Raw genomic sequence first — 24,390 nt, 5'->3', positions numbered from 1 at the left:
TTATGTTTTCTAAGGACAGTTATTTGGCAGATGGCAGGAAAGGACACCTCCTTCTAACTGGCATGAAGGTACCCTATGAGCTCCAGCAGGAGATCTCTAGGTATAGAAATGTGAGGAATCAATTTCATGCCTATGAGCAGTTACTAGTTTAGGAGATGAGCATATACTCAAATAAATGACTGAAAAGAGTTACCTTGTAGATCCCAAAGAAGCCCAGGTCCCTTAGGACAGACAGAGCACTGACTCGGGGACCAGTGGTGATCTCTCCAGCTACCTGCAAACGGATCTTGACAATTTCCAAAGGATTTGTGAAAATCACCTGGGAGGCTCCTGCCTAAAAGGGAGAAAAAGAAAAGATTTAGTATAAAGCGGGGTGGTTCAGAGTGATTCTCCTCAAAGGAGCTCAGAATGTTCTATTCTCAATAGACTGTAATTTCAATCCTTGTCCCATCAATTAAAACAGCGATTATGAGTTTGAATCAAATTATAGTTACTGCCTGGGAGGACTTGGGTCAGGCTCTATTTCCTTCATGTGGAGGGTGAAAGAGAGCAAAGACCAGAGACTTGGCCCAACACAGAGAGGCTTCTGTTGGCCTCACCCAAGTCCTCACACTAAAATGACAAACATTCCTTGAAGCACAATCAACTGCCGCCACAGGACTCAAAGCCAAGCACACAAAGGCAGCCATAAAATGAAAGTCAAGTGGTATCCAAATAAAGAGACACGAATCTGCCTGTCAGAACAGGAGGGGGGCAGAGAGGACACAGGCTCTCGCATGATGTACTTCATAATTCTGTCAATATTTCAACAATTGCCAGAGGACATGCAAACTTAGATGAAAGCTATTTTTTCTTCTCTTAAAAAATCAGATCGCTCATCAAACACCATTTTATGGACTTATGTATTATATTTACGTATTACCTGTGTATAGAATTGCTCTTTTCATACAAGATAAATGTCAAAGTAGTAAAAATATGCATTAAATCAATTACAACCCAAACTTTGAACAATGTGTGTTCATTCCAGCAAATGGCTGGGTGCCTCACCTCTAAGATCATCAGTGGAAATCTCTAAAGTGCACACTATAAGGGGAATTTTAAGCTAGCTATTTTGAAGCTAAGCCTATATTTATTATAAGCAATTACATTCTTACTATACTTCAACTTGTTACTCCTTGTCTCAAATATATTTTTATATCATCCAAACTAAGGCTGACATAGAATGTAGTTCAGAATCTTCATTATACAGCGACGTCACCGAACCAGACCACAGACATGGTGCTGACATTTACAGCTTAGCAGATGCTATCATGGTAACATGCACAATTTGGGTCAACATCATACCAAACTACTTCTTGCCAGATCCTCTGATCCTATCAACCAACGTGCGTGCCTTCACAAAATGGCTTGTGCTAATCAAAACCAGCTGTAAGGATGGTCTTTAAAGTACTGTTTAATACCTGGAAATAAAAATTAGAAACATAAACATGCACTGGCAAGGGATAGATTAAATGCATTTGAGTATGTTCCTGAAATGAGATATTATGCTGCCAATTAAAATAAGGTGGGAAATGTTCAATACACATTGTGAAGTAAAAACTCTCAGATGCGTAAATGCACGTACGCCTCTCCCCCGCTATCCCTGACCATCACGTAGAAGAGAGACGCCAGTGTAGTGCTTTTGAGGTGGTAGGGTTACAGATTTCTTTTCTGCTGTGTTTTTTGTTTCTTCTGCATAGATCATGTGTTACTTCTACAAAGAAGTTATGTAGCAGTATTCATTTTTATCTAATATGAGAAGCAATGTTAACCAAAACAAAGAAAAATGTTCATCCTTTAACTCTCTCAATCAAATCGTTTTTCCATTTTTACCGACTTGATACCTTAGTCAAGACACATTTGTTCCTAAAGACAGACTAGGATTTTCCCTCTCTCCACACAAACTATGGAGAAGTCAGTATTCCCCTGTGTTGAGACTGCCACAGACTCCCTCTCTGTAGTTGCTTAAATCGTGTTTCACCCATCACCTTCATCTCTCCTGAGTGACTCTACAGAAGTGGTAGAAAAAACCTGGGTTGTATTCATGAGAAGGCCCACAAAAGGCCCTTCTAAAGTGGGAGGGAGAGGCTGGTGTGTTCTTCTGGTCCACACGAAGCCATTCTGCTTCCACTGCTCCCAGGGCTCAGAAGAGCCATGCTTTGCTCCCAGGCTGCTGTGACCCGCAGGCAGGTGGGAAGACCAACCCCTGCCAGTCTACAGCCCTTGAGTATTTTGTGAGTTGGCACCTGCATCTTTCCAAGCGACACGGAGGGGGTTGCTGATGGGAGGCATAATGAAGAGATGAAAAGGACCTGGCCTAGTAACAGTACCGAGGGTACAGTAAGGATTATGTCTGTGCTTCTGGACCTGAGTTCTCATGTTGCGAAAATGAATACAATTTTAAAAATTGTTTCATGGGGCAGAAGTGCTGGGAAAGATTGGCTGAGTTGGAATTAACCTGAGGCTGACTTTTAAAAGCTCAAAAGTGGGTAAGACCGTGTCTACCACGGGTAGAATGGTGAGCAGTCAGCGTACATATACATGGATCTTCTTGAAGAACAGAAGGAACGCGACACACACTCACCAAGTGCTGCCAACAGCGGCTAAGGGGCAGTTGAGTATCACGTGTGACAACTGATCCTCAGTCACTACTGGTCGTACCATCTCACTTGTTACAAGGATCAAAGAGATGGCGAATGTACAGCAGCCAGCACGGCGCTCAAACAGTGACTCCAAACACACTGGTTTCCTCTCCTCTAGCTCCCAAACTGATGGCTCTCCTCCCTGGTGGCATGTTACCAGAGCTTTTCAAACATAGTGACTTCTAGATCTTACTCCTGATAAATTAAATAAGATTTCTACACTTGCCTCTTCCTATGTGACTAAAACGTGTGGTGAGAGTTGAGAATCATTTTACTTCACTACATCATCTCTAGGCTGCCTTTCAACTCTGAGAGGCTGCTTAAAGGGCTTAAAGCTGTGATTTCTAATTCCAGTTTTCTACATTCTTTCCGAGAGTAACATTCATACGTTTTACATCCGATCTCATAACAAACCTTTTATACATCTCCAAGTGGTAACATTATTAAAGGGTATGATTGTTAGGTATAGAATTGCTATCTTATTCATTATCTGATATCATAACTAATATCCACAAAAGTTAATATTATATACAATAAAATAAGAAATTATACTCAACTCCCTTGACTCCAAGCCAACTGATAGATACCAATCTTTTAGCATCGCACCGTGAAGTCTAATCACTAAGGATGATGCAAAAGTTCCCTTCAGAGAGCTGCAGGGAACAGAGGCAGTGGGAAGAAAGAGTGCAGTGATACTAAGAAAAAAATAATGTCATACTAGTTACCTCTGGTGGGCTCAGAAAGAAAGAACCTACAGACTCAAAGTGGCACATTGTAGAGGGGCTGAAGATGAATCGGCTCTTTGGAGTCAAGCTGGAAGGAAATGAGAGACTCCAAGGCACCAAGAGAAGATGCTTATCATCAAGATGCATGATGTCTGGGCACCATCACGACTGGATCGCTGAGCAGTGCACTACTGGTGCTCTTCAGCCTCCTGGTCTATTATCCATTCACAGTACCTTACCCACGTCCCTCCTCTGCAGAGATCAAAGAGAGCCGAATCTGCAGACAGTGGACAGGAACACCTATTGTGCATGTGATGTCTCTGTGTCCCTCATCACTTGAAGGCTCTGGCTGTGTGAAGACACTGCTTTTTGTATGTGGGCAATTCTGTCACAAATCATTTCCCTGTGACTTTCTGGAGTCTGTGACAAGTAGGCCAGGTGACGATTTTCCACACTGGAACTGGCTCCGTGTGGCATATTATGTTTACAGTGGGGAGACTGACTTGTCTTCAGGTTTCTCAGTATCGTCTTTGTGACTGAAATCTTAGTTGCTATCCAGTATATGGATCCATCTAAAGAGAAACACATATACCTATTGCAGGCTCACTTCTCCTACTTGATCGTTCATTCATATATTTATCCACCAAATATTTATAAGCAATCATGTTCAAAGTTTGTCCTAGCAACAATAAAGACACAAGATGAGTGAGAAAGCATTCTTGTTCTCAAGGAGTTTGAAACAGGAGTAGAGATAATAAATATTCCTTAAGCATCCATCATAGGCTATTAGGGTGTTGCTTTGCATGTATACATATCTTCAGGCTACTCAAAACATATGTTTTTCCAGATTTTACATAAGAGGAAATTGAGGCATAGAAAGATTAAAGCAACTATTACGGGCTGCACTGTGTTCCACCGAAATTCATATATTGAAGTCTTAGCCCTCAGTACCTCAGAATGTGACTGTATCTGAAGATAGGACCTTTTAAGAGGTAATTAAGGTAAAATGAAATCCTATGAGTAAGCCCTAATCCAACGTGACTGGTGTCCTTACAAGAGGAAACCGAGATATACAGAGAAAGGACCATGTGAGGCAGAGTAAGAAGGCGGCCATCTTCAAGCCAAGAAAAGGAGCCTCAGAAGAAACTAACCCTGCTGACATCTTGGTCTTCGACTTCCAGCCTCCAGAAATGTGAGAAAATAAATTTATGTTAAGTCACCCAGTCTGTGGTATTCTGCTATGGCAGCTCTAGCAAACTAATACAGTAACTTACCCTTAGGGTTACACAACCAGCAAGCAGAGGAAAGACTGAGTCCAAGAAATAGACTCCTTATGAATACAAAAAATGGCACGTGAGAAAAGATAAATGAGATAAAAGCTAAAGTCCAGACACATTGCCATGGCAATTCAAAGGAGGGAGAGATTTCTGCTGACTTGGATAATCTGGGGAGGTGGTTAAAACACATAAGATAATGCATCAACTGGTGACTGAAGTGCAATTAGGATTTAGGTAATCCAGGCAAAGAATGACACAAAGCAACAGTGACAAGATCTTGCTACACTTAGAGCGTAAAGAGACCCAGCACATCTGTCCAAAGAGATTTTAATTAGAATGATAATTATGATGAGATCAACATTATCCTCCCGTAGCATTTACTGAGTACTTACTATGTACCAGGCATCGTGCTAAGAGCTTTGCAAGAATTTTCTTTCTTATATATTTCTTTCTTATATAAAGAATGTTCTCTTTATATAAGGTAGGTAATAATATTATTCCTGTTTTATAAGTGAGCAACCAAGGCTGAAAAGAGGTTACGTAACTTGCCTGAGGTCACACAGCTAGGAAGGTGGAGCCTGGATTCAAAGCTAGACCTGCTGGACGCCAGAGCCTGAGCATTTATTTCCACTGCTTATCATGGCAGCATGGAAGAATCATTGCTTCAGATGGCCTGGAAGGGGTATGAAAGAGGATGGTGAAAAATAAGACTACTGGGTCCAAATTATGGAAGGCTTAGAATGCTACACTCGGGAATGGGGCTGCCTTCTGGGGAAGTGCCTTTGTGTGTGCCTGTGGTGGGAAGAGAGCTGGCAAATGACGCTTAGGAGCTGGAGAGTGCTGTGACTAGTATCTGTGTCTCAGAAAGATGACCAGGCAGCAGAGGGGAGAGTTTATTAGGAGGGAGAGCCCTGGGGCAGGGGTAAAAATTAGGGTTTTAGCAGACTAGGTGAGAACGAAAAAAGGCCAGAATTAGAACAATTACATTGGTAATGAAGTAGGGGGTGGGCGGATGCAACAGAGATCAGCAGGGCTTGGATGCTGAATGTGGGGCAAAAGGAGTGGGTAGGGTTGAAGAAAGGAACAGAGGTTTTGCATATATGTAAAAGGAGAGAACAAAAGAACCTAAAGAGATGACACACCCAGAAGGCAATAGAAGGGTGAGTTGGGAATTAAGGACAGAGACACAGATGAGGGCGTCACCCCACATATGTGCTAACTGAAGGCAGGAGCTTATATGGGGTAGGAGGAAGATGAAACACCAAGAGTGGAGACCTAAGAAGTGATGACAATCTTCTGCTATACACCACAGTGCACACTGATGCAGGCTCAGAAGTCAAGAAAGGGGCTTCCCAAAGGGAGAAGAAGGCCAACAGTGGCTGCTGACACAAGGAGGAGGAGATGAAGTCCAGCGCATGGGGTGATCTGTGACTGGGGATGGGGTGCTGAGGAATGAGAGAGCTCCTGTAAGCTACATTTCTCAAGGGAAGTGGAAAAGAGAGAATGACAGTCATTTATGGAAGCAAGCAAAGTAGAATGAAAATTTAGGGAATTAAGGAGAAAAGATCTAGGGAGAGTGAAAAGATAAACAGAACTGGGGATAACTGTGTTTCGCTTAAGCAAAACAGCACAAGTTCTGAGTGAAGGAGGAGGAAGAGTGGAAGATAGTTTTGTAAAGCTGGCAGATTTGCTTTAATGACACATACAGAGTTGTGGGATGATTTTGTTTCAGAGCAGAAACTATTAGTCTTAGTCTTACTATACAGGTTTCAAAGATAAAGAAAATAGAATCAAATGGATCAGGATTTGGCATTAGGAACCACAACTAAAGTTCTGAAGCATAAACCAAATCAACAACAAAAGAGCCCTCAGAAGCAACAGTGAAATTATACTCTGGCTCTCAAGTAGAAGTTATGGTGAAGTCAGTCTGATTTGCAACACAGACGAGAGGATGAAGCAGCTAATGACGTCTAAGGATGAGCCCAATGCAATTGCTCATGCCTTCTATCCCTCAGCTCGAAACAGGCTGTTAGATGCAGCACGCAGCCAGTGTTTAAACACTGCGTAGGGCTGTTTATCTGTGCCCGCCCCAGGGTACCCAGAGCCATGGGCAGCTCCACAGTGGTTCTCTAGGTTCTCTATTAAGAGCTGACTGTATGCACAGGACTGTAGGTGAGGAACGATTCAGTTTGGCGCTATGTGGACTCTTACCCAGGCTATTATCAGGTACTGAACAAGAATATTTTATTGCCTACTTGTATTGAATACCTGCATCAGTGTGACAAAAAATTCTGTAGCATTTAAAAAAAAAAAACAGAGCCCGACATTCAAAAACATTATATATCTTTAGAGGAGAAATGTGAAACTGCTACACCAAAAAAAAATCTTACACATTAACTTTTTTCTTTTTTAGCAAGTGGCATTAACAAGAAATAACCTAACATGAAATGTATAGAACTGAAATGAAGAAAAATATAGACTTTTAAAATACAAAGGGCATACAGATTGAATACTAGTGAAACAAGTATTGTTCTTAAACTGGGAGACTCAATGTTATAAAGGTGTCATTTGGCCTGTAAATTAATTTTAAATGCAAATGTAAAAAATGTCAATTTCCTATAAATGAATGTAATAGTCCAAGGTTGTAAAGGTGTCAATTTTTTCATAAACTAATTTAAAATTCAGAGCAGTCTTCCTAAATAAAATCCCAACCAGGTTTCATGAAGATGTTTGAAGATAGGAATATTCTGAACAAAAAGTCACGTGGAGAATCCTGTGCCACATTAACACACATTTATAGTGTCGGTAACTTTTAAAAATTTAGCCAAGACTAGATAAGCGAAAAGATCCAGATATGCAAATGCTTCAGAGACACTGAAGTCCATCAAGAAATATGTAAGAGAGGTTTTCTCCCAGGTACAATATCATTGATTTTCATCAGATGCATCAAGTTTTTCTCTGTAGATTAGTCAATAAATCATGAGGAAGCCCGGCCAATAGGAGGTAAAATCCCCCAATCATGCCAAATCTGAATCCTTGAGGAATATTTCAGACTCAGAAATGCATAACTAGTGACCTATTTTCAATTTTATTCAAACGGGCTTAGAAAATAATTACACTAGTGTGGGTTTTACCTAAATATAGCACAGTGGTTCAGCATAGGAGCAACTGAAGCAGAGAAACCTGGATTTTAATTCAGGCTTCATAATTTCCTTGTATGTGACCTTGGACAAATTCTTCAAACTTACTAAGACTTAGATTCTTTATTTATACCAAAGAGATGAAAGCATTTCACAGACTCATTGTGAGGACTAAATAGAGTAGCATGTACCACAGCTAGCACAGTGCCTGACACAGAGCAGCTGCTTGAGAAATGGGGGGCACTGCTGCGAGTCAGCGTGGCCCATGGTTGACAGCCTAGGCTCTGACAAACTTCTTAACCTACACACTCCAAACTTATTTCACCTGTAAAATGGGCACAGGGACATTAATGCTCTTCATGCTTTCAACGTGCCAACTCCAGGGGCAGGTATATAGGAGGGAACAAAACTGACAAAGCTCCCCACCCTCAGGGAGCCCATATTCTAGCTGTTATGTATAGGATTATGTGAGGAGTAAACGGAAACGAGTGTATAAAGCACTGATTCCAGTTCCTAGCACACCACAGTGCTCAACCAGTGGTACTGATTACCATTAATAAATACATGACGAAACTCTGTTTAGGTGAATTTAGTTTAGCAAACTCCTTCAAAGCCAGGACAATTGAGTTTTCAAATTTTTCTTTCCCTAGAAACTTGCAAATTAAACTTTCTTTCTGAGGAAAGCACAGTCACACTGAAGACTGGTAGGAAGCAGCTGTATCAGGTAAAAAAGGAAAAAAAAGGAAGAAAAGAACTCATGTGGGACTTCTCTGGTGGCGCAGCAGTTAAGAATCCGCCTGCCAATGCAGGCGTTAAGGGTTCGAGCCCGGGAAGATCCCACGTGCTGCGGAGCAACTAAGCCCATGCACCACAACTACTGAACCTGTGCTCTAGAGCCCACAAGCCACAACTGCTGAGGCCACGCGCCACAAATACTGAAGCCTGCGCACCTAGAGCCCGCGCTCCACAACAAAGACAATCCACTGCAATGAGAAGCCCGTGCACCGCAACAAAGAGTAGCCTCTGCTCGCCGCAACTAGAGAAAGCCCGTGTGCAGCAACAAAGACCCAACACAGCCCAAAATAAATAAATTAATTAATTAAAAAAAAAACTCCTGTGAGTGATGGGTGATGTCACAGAGCTCTACATAACCAGATGGTTTTTATTTAATTTAAATTCATTCAATTTTATTTAATTAAATTCAAGATGACATTCAATAAATTGTGGGTATTTTAAATTCTGAAATTTTGTTACTGAGAAATGGTTAATAATCATGTCCCGGTAAAAATGACAATGGGCAGATAGATAACCCGCATAATTTACAACACCATGTTTGTGGACTGATCTCTGTTCCATTTAGGTGTGGGCTGCCCTCAACACTGGCAAGCCACTTTGGAAATGTGCACTGCTGGTCACGAAAGGGACCGAGAGAGACTAGATAGGGTATAGTATAGAAGATTCCCCACTGCTGAAAATGACGCACCGTGCACTCCTTCTAACCAGGTAACACGACTGCTAGAAGGAAAAGGTAACACAATCACCCTTAATGTTCCAGATCAAGTCCTAATATTTGGACTTTAAAACTATCCCAAGTGGATGCTAGACGCCTCGTCTTGCCACCAGTACAAATGAAAGTGCACATCTCCATATGACAGTTCTAGCTGCGTGAGTCCTGTCTAAAGTCCACAATCTTCATAAATTCACCTTTGCATCCAGGAGGGCTGAGAGCAACCAGAAAGGGAAGCAGGGCTGTGGAAGCTACAACTATGTCGCATGAAGCCCGAGCACCAAGCTTCTCAGGTGAATGGCACTCTACCAACACAAAGCATCACTCTTTCCAAATGCTCGAATTTTTCACATGATACGGTCCTCAGGGCTTGAAGTAAAATATAGGTTTTTTTCTTCTAATACCCCCTCTTTCTGAAATGGGCTAGACAGATAGTCTGCAAAGAACCTGAAATGTGGCTTCTATCACAGCTTTTGCTCAGTGCCCAGGTGCTTCTGTAAGCTTGATTTTTTCTTCTCTATCTCCCACTTTTGTCACCCAAATTCCTTTTGCCATATTATGTAATGATTAACTTCATCGTTAACACTTCTGATTCTGCATAGTTAACTTTACTGAGGGAAGTGATACTTACTTCTTTCTTAAAAGTAGAATTTCAAGAAATCAAATATTTAGAAAGGCAACATAATCCAGAATCTCAATGTACTGCCCAATTTCTCTAAGTATTCCAAGAACAGTGATCTTCCCAAAAATGATCTTAACATACTTTAGGCCCAATGATTGTGAACAAGTAAGTTTTAAAGTTACATGGGATTAGGGAATTCCCTGGCGGTCCAGTGGTTAGGAGTCTGCGCTTTCACTGCTGGGGCCAGGTTCAATCCCTGGCTGGGGAACTAAGATCCACAAGCCACGTGGCATGGCCCCCCACCAAAAAAAAAAGAAAAGTTACACGGAAATTAAAAATGACTTGCCAAGGTCGTCTGCTCACTACTACTATCACAGGACATATCAGCAGCCTAAATACATTATCTAAAAGATCAGTTCAGGAGCCCCAGTTCATATTTCCCTATAATCCATTTTTTCTCACCTGTTATGAACTAAACAAGCCTTTCTCTAATGCTTCTTTACTAACCAAGATACTATCCTTGAACATTCTTTCTCGGGACTGGGTTGGGGGGGGCGGTCGAGTCAAAAGAACTCACAAGATGAAAAAGCCCTTATGACTCCTGCTTCTGCCCTCACCATTCTAGGCAACAGTCTTGAGAATATGCAGAGAATATTAACCGTCTTGCATGCAACACCAGCAACAAAAAATCGATTCTGTCATCAATCTGCTGTCCACAGAAAACGTAGCAGTGTATTTTTTTTTAAAAAGTGTTATTCCTGCTATATTTTAAACTAAAAGCATTAACTATAACTGTAATTTAATCACCTCCCTTTAATTTGAATTCACATGGTAGATACTTACAGCTACTTAAAAAATTAAGTGGTAAAATGTATACGAAGAATATGTATCTTGATATTCTAATTATGCTCAATTGAATGTACTTAGATTTAAAGTGCTTTTCACAAGTGACATGTGCTAAGAATATCTAATTGCACAGTGACATTCTAAAATGTGTGCTTAAATGTGTCAAAAATAGATTAATATGAAGATATGGAATTTAAGTTTTTTTAAACTAAAACCCAAGTACATTATTTTGATTATTTTGATACAAATAAAATTGTAACTACAAAAAAAGGTCTACACTAGTAAATGTCTAATGACTTACATTACATATAAAATGAATACTCAAGTGATAATGGAATGTGATATTTGAATAAATTGGAAAACAAAGATTTCTTAAGAAATCTAAGCTTCAACATATTTTCCATTTACTCTCTACTCCAATGTTAAATGGAGACATGAAAATAATTTGTACGCAGTGCAGGTATTATCACAGTATATAAAGATCACATGTACAAAACAGATATTCTGCAAATAACAGTGGGTGAATTAAATTAGAACACAGCGCCCAATAGCACTCAGCTGCTGTTCACAAATACTGAAGACAGGAAGGCGCTCAGCAACCTCACAGAGAAGCCGGCAAATGTGAGGGGCATGAGGCCAAGACGCCACTCACTCTATCAAGCTCTGAAGGGAAAGTGTCAGACCCAGTGCCGTCACGAGGGGTCATCACCCTGCTTCAGTCAAGAACTTGAGTCCTTATTGCAGTTGAGAAAAGAACCTTTATCTTAACCCCTAGTGTTATGGGCTGAATTGTGTCCCTCCAAAATTGATATGCTGAAGACCTAACCCTGTACTTCTGATGTGACTATATTTGGAGACAGGGCCTTTAAAGACGTAATTAAGGTAAAATGAGGTCATATGGGTGTGCCCTAATTCAACATGACTGGAGTCCTTAGAAGAAGAAGAGATCAGGATAAAGATAACACACAGATTGAGGGGTGACCATGTGAGGACACAGTGAGAAAATGGCCACGTGCAAGCAAAGGAGGGAGGCTTCAGAAGAAAATCAAACCTGCAGACACCTTGATCTTGGACTTCCTGCTTCTATATAAGTGTGAGAAAAAAAATTTCTGTTGTTTAAGCCATGCAGCCCGGGGCATTTTGCTATGGCAGCCCTAGAAAACTAATACACCTAGTTAAACTGACTAAATGCATGCCTCCAAACACAAAGCAGTATGGGATTTTCTCCTTTGATTTGATGTGTAAATTAAGCTCTTAAGTAAAAAAAATCTGTGATTTGACTGTTAAGAACTTTGAAAATAGATTCTCACCACTTAACTGTTTTTGAGACAGATACCAAATTGAAATTTCCTATTCTTAATTTCTTAACTACATGGTAAGACAGAAAAAAAGGGTACTCTGTTTACGTGTTTTACGAATACTAAGTTTCAAATTTTCAACTTCATCGGGTTTTAACAGGCCTATAGAAGCCTGGCCAAGAAACCAAAGTGGAATCTGTTCGGCTGACATTAAAAAGTAGTTAAGTTACAGAGCTGTCAAATACGTTCACATTTGGGCTCTGCCTGTTATACATGTCTATTCTGACTACTACTACCAGAATGTCTTAATGATTTACAGACCTTCAATGTCTAAAGTATCTTAACTGTATGAAAGCTGTGACCCAATCTTTGTTCATATCTTCATATCATAACAAATCCCTCCCCTATTTATTAGAAAACCAGAAGGATGGTTCAGCGTTTGAACTGTGTTGAGCCAAATAGCTCTGAGACCTTCACAAAGAAGGGGAAGGGAGGAAAACAGAAGAGAGACATCTGGCTGGCTCAGTGTCTATCACGAGATGGAATTGCTTCTAGTAGGATGACATTTCTGAGCCACCAAAGGCAGCCGTTAGCCAGGTAGGCCAGTGCTATGAACCCTTACTGCCATCAGATACCTTTTATTTTTGCTCCAAGTTCAAGTAAAAGTATGGAGAAAGAACTTTTCATAGAAGCAGGCAGGCCATAGAATTCCTATCACAGCCCAGTGCCTTAGTCCTATCCCCCAGAAGACTTACTGGGCAAATTGTGATGGAGCAAAATTATTTTCATAATCCTCCAACATCCAGAGTTTAATTAAGGTTCACTCTCGGAGTTGCATCTTCTATGGGTTTAGAAAAATGTTTAACAACATATTACCATCATTATAATATCATACAGAGTATTTTCACTGCCCTAAAAATCCTCTGTGCTCTGCCTATTCATCCCTCCCTCCCCCCCAACTCCTGGCAACCACTGATCCTTCTGCTGTCTCCATAGTTTTGCCTTTTCCAGAATGTCCTATAGTTCGAACCATACAGTTTGTAGCAGCTGTAAAGGTTTTTGCTGAAAACATAAGTTTTCAACTCCTTTGGGTAAATACCAAGGAATGCAATGATTGGATCTTACTATGAGAGTATGTTTAGTTTTGTAAGAAACTTCCAAACTGCCTTCCAAAGTGGCTGCAGCATTTTGCATTCCTACCAGCAACAAATGAGAGTTCCTGTTGCTCCACATCCTCACCAGCCTTTGATACCGTCAGTGCTCTGGATCTCACCCATTCTAAAAGGTGTATAGTGGTATCTCACTGTTGTTAGTCTTTTTTTTAAAGCCACTCTTTTGTATGATTCCTTCATGATTCTGACATAATTTCACATGTTAACCATTCGATAAAATCTTTTCTACTAAGAACATAAGCAATAATGAGTAAGTTATACCAAGTGCCCCAAGTTGTTTATCTTCATCTTGTTCTTAAGGTTCTGCATATATTTGTGTGTTAGTTTATTTACCATTCTTAGAAATGAAGCCAAATAAAATAAATAGAAGCTTTTTGGCTCCTTTCCTGAGTGACCAATGAAAACATTACTTGCGAAACATCCTGGGTATGTACATATGTAGGCATGTTACAGCTATTCCCTAAGGTCCATCAATTCCTGTGCCCTGCTCCAATCCCTGGAGGCACTGTGTCTTCCTTGCCCATCTGTAACGAAGGTAACAGCAACAGAGTGTATCAAATGACTACCCTATGTTTACTGCCCTCATCACCAACACCTTCTAGTCAAGCATTTATTCATTCCGCAACTATTTTTAAGCCTCTCCCATGTGTCAGGCACAAGGCTAGATACAGAGCATAACAGTGAGACACGGGTCCTGTCCTGCACATTTACAGATGTCTCAGTTCCGTCAACATTTACCCAAGGTCCCCAGGATACAATTAGCTGTCAGCACAGTTATAAAAGAAAAGCTCAAGTGGCAAAGCAGGACCACATTTGACAAAGACAACAGGTCATACATAATACCTGATATAGTCTCTAAGCCTTGCAGTCAGTAGAGCTGGAAGTCAGGGATAAAGCGTTAAGTACAGATTAAGAAAACTTATGCTATGAGAATTGAAGAACTATGGGAAGTTTCTTTTGCTTTGTTTTCTACCCTAGCTTTAATATGGTTATTTTTTTTTCTTAATAATCACAATTATAACATATGTTGAAAGACAGAAAATGTTTATGATATGACCTTGACTAGAATATGTACATTTGGGGACTTCCCTGATGGCGCAGTGGTTAAGACTCCACACTCCCAATGCAGGGGACCCGGGTTTGATCCCTGGCCAGGGAACTAGATCCCACATGCATGCTGCAACGAAGAGTTTGCATGCCGCAACTAAGGAGCCGGCAAGCCGCAACTAAGAAGCCCATGAACCGCAACTAAGGAACTCATGTGCCACAACTAAGGAGCCGGCAAGCCATAACTAAGGAGCCAGTGAGCCACAACTTAGGAGCCCACGAGCCACAGCTAAGACCCGGTGCAACCAAATAAATAAATAAATATTAAATAAATAAATAAAATAAAATATGTATGTTTGGTACTATTTTCATTTGTAAAAATACAGAAATGAATGAAAAGTATTTTAAATAATGTAAAGCTTATGAAACAAGGATAATTTAATTCACTAGAATCTTGTTAGAAGTCATCTACTAAACTATAAATTACCATTGGGGGAGAAAAAAACCTTACAATATGGTCTTACATTTTGGGGGATATGCAAAAAAATCTCCCAGAGATACTCCAAATAATAATAACAAAATTTGAAAACAATGTAATTAACCATTAGATTTTCATTAAACTACAAATAAATTATAATAATGTTAAACATTAAAAAAATAATAACCTTATGTCCATAGCATCATTATAACACACAATAAATCATGGCTACTTGACACATTACACAGCAGCAACCTCACAGAAATTCAACTTAATGACTGAGCCTCATATAATTCTATATTTATTAAGTAGGATATGTGCACAGAGACTTGCACAGAGAAATTAAAATTCTGCCCTAAGAAAACTACACCATGAGGCCACATCTCCACAGAAAACCCTGGGAAGAGAAAGATCACAAAAGTACGACTTAAATCCACTTGAGGCACTCTGACTCACCCGCTCTGATTGCCAGAGCATATGTGTTCATTACAGGAGGAAATTTTCTTCCTGGTTTGATATGACTGGGTTTGAAATCTCAAGTGATTTCAAGCTCAGACATAAGGAATAAGGCTTTGGGTACATTTTATAACAAAAGTACCTAAACTACTATTCACAGGATACTTACAGAATTCAAGCTAAAACCAAAATGGTACAAGAAGGGTTTGAACACATTTATAAATAGTTGAAACAAATGGATTTGTTAAGCAAAGTTATTAACATCTGGGTGGGTCATGACTACTGCTCTAAACCGGGCACACAAAGATGAGGATTGCCAATCAAATTTCCTCTCAAAAATTAAATGAAAAACAAAACAAAATTGAGCAATTAGCTAGGGCTGAGGATGAAAAGAAGCTGAAGATCATACTGTAGGGTGACAGCCCAGTTGGCCAGCAAAAACATGACGGGAATTCTTGAGGAAGTGAACACCATGAGGACGAGAAGAGATGGATCAGCGAAGTAAAAAGATGCACAGAACACTGACGACACCAAATGCTGGCAAGGATGTGGGGCAACAGAACTCTCGTTCCTTGCTGGTAGGGATGCAAAACGGTACAGCCACTTCGGAAGACAGCTTGGAGGTTTCTTATAAAACTAAACATACTCTTACTGTAAGATCCAACAACTGCACTCCTTGGTATTTACCCAAAGGAGTTGAAAACTTACGTTTTCAACAAAAACCTGGCACAAGGATGTTTACGGCAGTTTTATTTACAAGTGCCAAAACTTGGAAGAAACCAAGATATCCTTCAGTAGGTGAACAAATAAATAAACTGTGGTATGCTCAAAGGAATATTACTGAGTGCTGAAAAGAAATGAGCTATGAAGAGACATGGAGGAACCTTAAATGCACATTACTAAGTGAAAGGAGTCAATCTGGAAGGACTACAAAACTGTATGGTTCCAACCATAAGACATTCTGGAAAAAGTAAAACTATGGAGACAGTACAAAGATCAACGGTTGCTAGGGGTGGGGCAGGGAGGCAGAACACAGAGGATTTTCAGGGCAGTGAGAACACTCTGCATGATATTATCATGATGGATATATATCATACATTTGTCCAAGCCCGTAGAATGCATGACACCATGAATGGACCCTAAGGTAAACTATGGACTTTGAATGACTAACGTGCCAATGTAGATTCATCAACTGTAACAAATGTACCACTCTGGTGGGGATGCTGGTAATGGGGAGTCTATGCATGTGGGGGGGTGGGCAGGGAGTATATGGGAAATCTCTGTATCTTTCTCTCAAAATTGTGAATCTAAACCTGCTCTTAAAGTCAAGTCTTAAAAAAATATGCAGAGATGCAAAGTCTCTGTGAGAGAGACCAAGAAGGCCCAGAGAAAATAGAGAAAGTTGCCAGTGCACAGAGCTGCCTCAATTCTCAAGCGCCTTCGATTTCATTTCATGTACACCCTTCAGGAAGACTTTCATTTAGTTATTGCTTTTTTTTAGTGAGTTTCTGCTCCCTTCAACCAAGAGCAATGTGGGACAGGGATGGGTTCTAGAATCAGCAACAGGTCCTTGGAGAAGACATGTGATTAACTATGAAATCTTCATAAAGTGGAGGGCAACGAGGATGTTCCCATCCTACAACACTGCTTACTGAACCCTCCAGTGGTAGTTTAAAGATTCTTGGCTACTCTTCTCATTGAGAAGTAGAGTCTAATTTCTCTCCTCTTGAATCTGGGCTGGGCTAAGTGGCTTGTTTGACCAGTAGAATGCAGAAGAAGTGCTGTTGAAAGCTAGGTCATAAGAAGTCTTGCAGTTTCTGCCCAGGAATCTTAGAATGCCTGCTTTTGGGAAGCTTTCTCTTAGAATCAAGCTGCCGAGGTTTGAAAAGTTCAAGGTACATAACAGAGGAACGTAGTAGGTGCTCTGGACCACAGCCCCAGCTGCTCCCAGGCAACAGTGAGCATCACCGCTAGCCCAAGTGTGAGCCATCCTGGACATCTATTCCAGTGGAGCCTTCAGATGATTCCAGCCCCAGCTGCTGTCTGCCTATCACCACATGGAGATCACAAAGGAGAACTGCCCAGGTGAACCCAGTCAGCCCACAGAACCAGGAGAGATAATAATAAATTGCTGTTTGAAGCCACTAAGTTGGACGATGACTTGTTATACAACAATAGATAACTAGAACACCTCTCCTCCTCAGTGATAGAGAAACACTGAAATCATTCCCATCAGGAAGAAGAGGAGGAGTGGGGACAGTAAGGCAGGTAGGGAGCGTGTGTACTGGCAGTGGGGAGGGTCACAATTTTAAATTTACTCAGTACTCGTCATGAGTTTAAATGGTAGGATTGAAGAAATGACTTCAGCGAAGAAACTCCAAGTTACATAAAACTTGGTTAAATAAATATACCATTCCAACTATATTTATATAAAATCGTATAAATCCACACATCTATAAGACATACTCACTGTATGCCAGCCACATTACAGCATTTGAAAATAATATTCCCATTTACTATCCTTTTCTTCCAAGCAAGGCACTAGTAAGAAAAAAATGCAAAGGCATCAGTATGGGAATCATTGGGTCTATGTTCCTGTAGCACTGGGTCAGAATGAAGCATCCAAAAGCAAACATTCATCTTGCTTAGGGATACACTCAGATGTCACAAAAAGTATAAAAAACAGGCATGGGAATGAAAAACACCAATTTCAGGATAGTTTTATCTCTTGGGAGATGAGGGAGAAAAAACTATTGGGACAGGTAAATACAAGAGGGCCTCTGGCTGCATTTGTCAAGTTTGACATCTTAAGCTAAGTGGCAGGCACATGGGTGTTTGTGTCTTTTTCTTTTTCAAAAATCATAAAAATTAACTGCAATTGAACGTAATGCAAAAAAAAAAAGATGAGTTATAAAAACGTTCCTTAAAAATGGTATCTGATACATGGCTGTACAAACAAGCAAAAAATACCATGTATATGAGAATCACCACAATAATGGGAACATAGGCCACAATATTAGGGTCACACTTACTTGCAGGTGAGAGCAATTAAGATTGCTCTTCATGCCATGTTTTTCCATGGTGATATTCTCACCAATCCCTTTCAGAACCAGTGATGTGAGCATGTCAATTATTTTTCCCACTTAAAATGAATATAAGCTCCCATAAGCATTAGATATATTTACACATATACCCACACCCAAATGCACATGTATGTATCTCGATGGAAAAATTACCAATAGCATTTTTCACAGAACTAGAACAAAAAATCTTAAAATTTGTATGGTGACACAAAGGACTCTGAATAGCCACAGCAATCTTGAGAAAGAAAAACGGAGCTGGAGGAATCAGGCTACCAGGCTTCACATTAAACTACAAAGCTACAGTCATCAAAACAGTATGGTACTGGCACAAAAACAGAAATATAGATCAATGGAACAGGACAGAAAACTCAGAAATAAACTCACACACCTATGATCAATTAATCTATGACAAAGGCGGCAAGACTGTACAATGGAGAAAAGACAGTCTTTTCAATAAATGGTGCTGGGAAAACTGGACAGCTACATGTAAAAACATGAAATTAGAACATTCTTTAACACCATACACAAAAAATAAACTCAATATGGATTAAAGACCTAAATTTAAGACCAGATACTATAAAACTCTTAGAGGAAAACACAGGCAGAACACTGACATAAATTACAGCAGTATCTTTTTCAATACGCCTCCTAGAGTAATGGAAATAAAAACAAAAATAAACAAATGGGACCTAATTAAACTCAAAAGCTTTTGCACAGCAAAGGAAACCATAAAAAAAACGAAAAGACAATCCACAGAATGGGTGAAAATATTTGCAAACAATGCAACTGACAAGGGATTAATCTCCAAAATTTACAAACAGCTCATGCGGCTCAATATCAAAAAAACAAACAACTCAATCAAAAAATGGGCAGAAGATCTAAATAGACATTTCTCCAGAGAAGACATACAGATGGCCAAGAGGCACATAAAAAGATGCTCAACACTGCTAATTAGTAGAGAAATGCAAATCAAAACTACAATGAAATATCACCTCACACTAGTCAGAATGGCCATCATCACAAAACCTACAGACAATAAATGCCGGAGAGAGTGTGGAGAAGAGGGAACCTTCCTACACTGTTGGTGGGAATGTAAATTGGTACAGCCACTATGGAGAACAGTATGGAGGTTCCTTAAAAAACTAAAAGTAGAGCTACCATATGATCTAGCAATCCCACTCCTGGGCATATATCCGGAGAAAAACATGGTTCGAAAAGATACATGCACCACAATGTTCACTGCAGCGCTGTTTACAATAGCCAAGACATGGAAGCAACCTAAATGTCCATCAACAGACGAATGGATAAAGAAGATGTGCTACATATATACAATGGAATATTACTCAGCCATAAAAAAAGAATGAAATAATGCCATTTGCAGCAACAGGGATGGACCTAGAGATAATCACACTAAGTGAAGTAAGTCAGACAGAGAAAGACAAATATCATAGGATATTACTTATGTGTGGAATATAAAAAAAAAAAAAAAAAAGATACAAACGAACTTATTCACAAAACAGAAACAGATTCACAGACTTAGAGAAGGAACTTATGGTTACCAGGGGGGGGAGGAACAGATTGGGAATTGGGGATTGACATGTACACACTACTATATTTAAAATAGGTAACCAACAAGGACCTACTGTATAACACAGGAAACTGTGCTTGATACTCTATAATATCCTAAAGGGGAAAAGAATCTGAAAAAGAATAGATACATGTATATGTATAACTGAATCACTTTGCTGTATACCCGAAACTAACACAACATTGTTGATCAACTATACTCCAACATAAAATAAACATAAAAAAGAAAGAAAAATACAGTGGATCCATTATCAAAGGACTGTTGTTCAGGAAGCATGTTCACTTGTGTTTTCAAAAATTATTACAGAATACTATTAATTTTTATTGGTATACAAATAACTTTTACTAAATACAAGCTTCATAAGACAGAGGTTTATCCCTTTTTGACATATTTTTCCACCCAGTGAATATCATTTCTTTTCTTTTCATTTCAATGTAGATTTTCATGCCAAATAAATTAATCATATTTATATCTTCCCTGAAACCAGTCATGGCACCATTTGTATTTCCTTATCTGACAACCTTAAGATCAAAGGATCAAAAACTAAACATCCCAGTGCCCCCAGGAGTTCAACCCTCTATTCCACTAGAGGCAAAGAAGACTTACTTTGTAGAATTTAAGGACTGCAACCTACAGACCACATGGTATTACATATGTTATTTTTTCTTAAAGTAGCAGCAACACTGCAATCACAACAACGTACCCAGAGGTAACATGTCAGGTTTAAAGTCACTGGGAACCTAACTGGAGATGGGTAGTGGTGACAGGCCCTCTGTCCTCTGCCCCATTTACTGGGAGCCTCCACCATTGCTGACAGTGACCACCCTAAATCACATCTCCCTCCAGGGCTGAGCTCCTGACCCAGGAAAGGAAAGAAAGGATGGAAAAAAACAGAAGGTATATATGTATCTTGTGCAGGGACACCTGAGGCTCCAGGTCTTTGTCAAAGACCTAAACTCCTACAACTTGTCAAAACTGTTGTCAAACAAGTTGCCGAAACTCCTACAACTCCTGGTCTAATTCAGGAAGTAGAAAACCAACTTACGCAGAAAACACAAACCACAAGACACCTTTCAGAATTAGAGTTTATAAACCCCAGTCTTGGCACCTAGTGTAGCCTTGGGCTGTGCTGAATATATCACTACTGTTAAGTGTCAATCTACAAAAATGCTCAGAAATCTGGTCAAATTTTTAATAGTGCTCTAAACTAGTGTAAAAAGTGAGTTTAATGCTAGATTCATCCTTTTACATACACCAATGAAACAGAAGAGTATTTTTTAATCTCTTCAGTCACAGATTTCATTATATCAAAAATTAATAAATGAGATCAATTTTATTATTTTTCCTCCAACATTTTCCTTCAAATTTACTATCATTCTTGTTGTTTTTCTAAAAAAAAAAAAAAATATATATATATAATAAAACAGGCCTTAGTTTAGCTAGGAGACGATTTAGCTAGGACCTCCTTGCATCTTTTCCCTGTTTTTGTAGAAAACAGATTATAAAATAAACAAAAAAGCCATCTTCAAAGAAATCAGCAGTTGAGGTTATAAGTGCAAAAGTCAGCCATATTCCTAATCCTCGGTGATAATAAAGTAAGGTGAGCTCCCCGGGGACTTAAAAGGTAATGCCTGGCAACGCTTGGGTGAATTAAGGGGAACTGCCCATGCAACACTACCTTTTAACCCCTCTGTAGTCCTAACTGGGCAGTGAGGCAGAGGCACTCACAAGGGCTCTCTAAGGAGGTGTGTGACTGGCTCTGAACGGCAGGGACAACTCCGCCAGAGCCTGCAGAGAAAGATGCTGCTACTGCTTTAAAAACACGTGCCGAAATGGAACCAGCCATCCCACTACTCAGAGATCTAAAGGACCTGGGTTGTTTGCCACCAACAGGATTGCTTACCTGAAAGATAAACTCTTACTTCTCAAAGCAATGACTCGGGGGGAGGGAGGAGTAGGTGGGAGTCAAAACAGAAGACTTGAAACACTGAGGACCACTGTCTCCCCACCTTTGAGATGAAGGATGGCAAACCTCATTTCACAGATATTTTAAGTAGCTGTAAAGCCCCAGTGGCTCCAATTTTAAGCCTGTGTTTAGATCAGGTTTGAAAAGGGCTGCACCACTTTGCAAGAACTAGGCACCGCGTCTGATGCCGATCGGTGCTTTGTGTAAGAAATGGGCGACCACGTACGAGAAAACAAGACCACCTACAGCAGACGATACGTGCCACGACCAATCTCCTTGGCACCCAGGCCTGTGTGCGGGCAAAATGCTTTCATTAAAAAGAAAATAAGCCTCAAGATTATTGCCAAAATCTTGAGTAGTATCACATAGTTTTCCATTTTAAATTCTTACAGAGATATGTAATCATGTCTTTTCAGCAAGTTTAAAACCTGACTTCTAAAAAAAACAAACAAACCCACCTGACCTACTGAAATGCCCTGCTCTCTCGGGACCCTTGTAATAGCCTCAAGGATGGACTAGGTATAGCCCAGGGTTACGCCTATTGAAAATTAGAAAATCTAGTTATTCAACTGGAAACTACAGTTGTTTTAAAGGACGAGTACTTACCGGCAAGAGCCATTTCTGCAACTCCTAATATTCTTTTTGATTATTATTGTGTGCCCTTTTTATTTAGGACATTAAAGGCTCCCTTTTTCCATCCTGAATGCTCCTAAAGTTACAGGACAAGAGGATCTTACCTGGCCGTCTCTGACAGGTCAGTGATCAAACAGAAAGAGTCAGGCTGTAGCCAAATTCCGTCCATCTCTTAAGAATTACCAGGAGCTAGGACTCTGTAGCTCCTGCTACATTCAGGGAACCCCATTCAATGTTAGGACAATAAGCCCTCTCCAGACAAAGGTTTAATATTCTCGGGTGTTTTCCCAACTTCTAAACTCAATGACTTTTCAAGAAAAGATCATTTTATGAACACCATTTCCTGCACAGAACAAGCGAATTAAAAAAAAAAAAAAAAAAAAGTGACCTTATCTTTTGTACAAGAAACACAGGTGTAGATGGAAAATATACCAATATTTATTGCCCTAGTGATCAAAGACCGTTTATTTAACCAACCTTATCTTTAAATAGCACCAGTCTTTGTATAAGAGTTTTACTTACTTAAGGTATTTACATTCACATGAACAAACCTGTACATGAAATAAAACAAGACATGATGTTTTGCTGAGCTCAAGAACAAGATGCAGGTTGTTCATGCATATAAAGAAATACTCGTTCCAAGCATTTTTGACAATGCGGAGCGCACTCAGCCAGTCACCTCCCACATCCTTCCCCTGGAAGCACTGGGAAACTTGAAGAGTTGCTGGCATTTGTGAAGTAAAGCAAAGCAGAGAGCTATGGCTGCTGACTTCAAACTACAAATTCCAGTGCCTGACCCAGCAGAGGGTGCCATGAGGAAAGAATGTACGAAAAATAAACTCTAGAAAAGGTTAGCAAAGATCTGTTCAAAGGCCAAACACTTCTGCCACAAATGACTTCTCCTGCAGAACCAACTGCAAGCAATGGCGAATTTAACAGGCATGACTTAACAGGCAGTAAGACCAGAGACGTTTACCCTTCCACCTCAGGAGTGGTCCGCCTGTCTAGGAAAAGCCGAGGTCCCCTAGTAGACTCTGCCCTTGAACGGGACCTGTGGTGAACAGAAGCCTTAGTCCACACTTGTGTAGCACGGTCGTGATATGTATGTGAAACAAGTCTTTTCAATGTAGAGATCCGCAAAAGGTACTTACACAGCCTCCAGCAAGAATTTCTGCTGCGAGTGGGACTAAGCCATCTCTGCGTGTAAATTTATCCCTCACAAAATCATTCACCTTGAAAAAAAATATTTATAGAAGATGATGAAAAATATAGCGAAAGCCATTAAACACATATAAATATACAACTGTAAATAAATGTTATTTTTCTCTGTCACTGTACCGGAGTAATCATAAACTGAATAAATGAAGTATCTTAAGAGTTTGCTCTTAATAGCATATACATAGTTTTTGAAAGGTAAAATATATAAATACGTATTCCTGATGTTTCACGGAGAAAACAATTAAGAGAGGTGGCTTACAAGCTTAATTCAAATATGTCCTGCAATTACAATAGCATAAAAAGAGAGACATATTAACAATAGAGACAAAATTAAAACATACATTTTATAACTTAAAAACTGTTTTACAGGATTTGATTAAAAAATCACTTTCAAGTCTTCCAACAAGATTTAATCTAAAACAGCATCAACGAGACAAATTTGGCTGAGCAGATCTTTTAGCTTAGTAGAAATTCAGTATTTAAAAAATTTCTCAAGGATTCTCAGAGAACATCAAGAGCATTAATTAATTAAGTATAACATTCTCAAAATGGTATGTACTACAAGCAATTTTAAGGATCAGTCAGAAGATTAGCTGTCCCAAGGTCACAAAATAAGACGGTAAAAGAAGAATTTCAGCACCAATGCTACACAG

General features: G+C 39.8%; 1 protein-coding gene across 1 annotated transcript in view; it reads right to left on the bottom strand.

Annotated features, from left to right (window-relative positions):
* SLC25A13 (solute carrier family 25 member 13) overlaps nucleotides 1-24,390 on the bottom strand; it is a 209,976-nt gene that overhangs the window by 29,796 nt on the left and 155,790 nt on the right. Inside the window, 2 exon segments of the mRNA XM_082398331.1 lie at nucleotides 194-334; nucleotides 23,671-23,751. Coding sequence (XP_082254457.1) covers nucleotides 194-334; nucleotides 23,671-23,751 — 222 coding nt within the window.

This window comes from Balaenoptera borealis (genome assembly GCF_965194805.1).
Source record: "Balaenoptera borealis genome assembly, chromosome: 7".
Classification (NCBI taxonomy): Eukaryota; Metazoa; Chordata; class Mammalia; order Artiodactyla; family Balaenopteridae; genus Balaenoptera; species Balaenoptera borealis.
The sequence above is the reverse complement of the archived record's forward strand: the minus strand, read 5'-3'. Positions and strand labels throughout refer to the sequence as shown.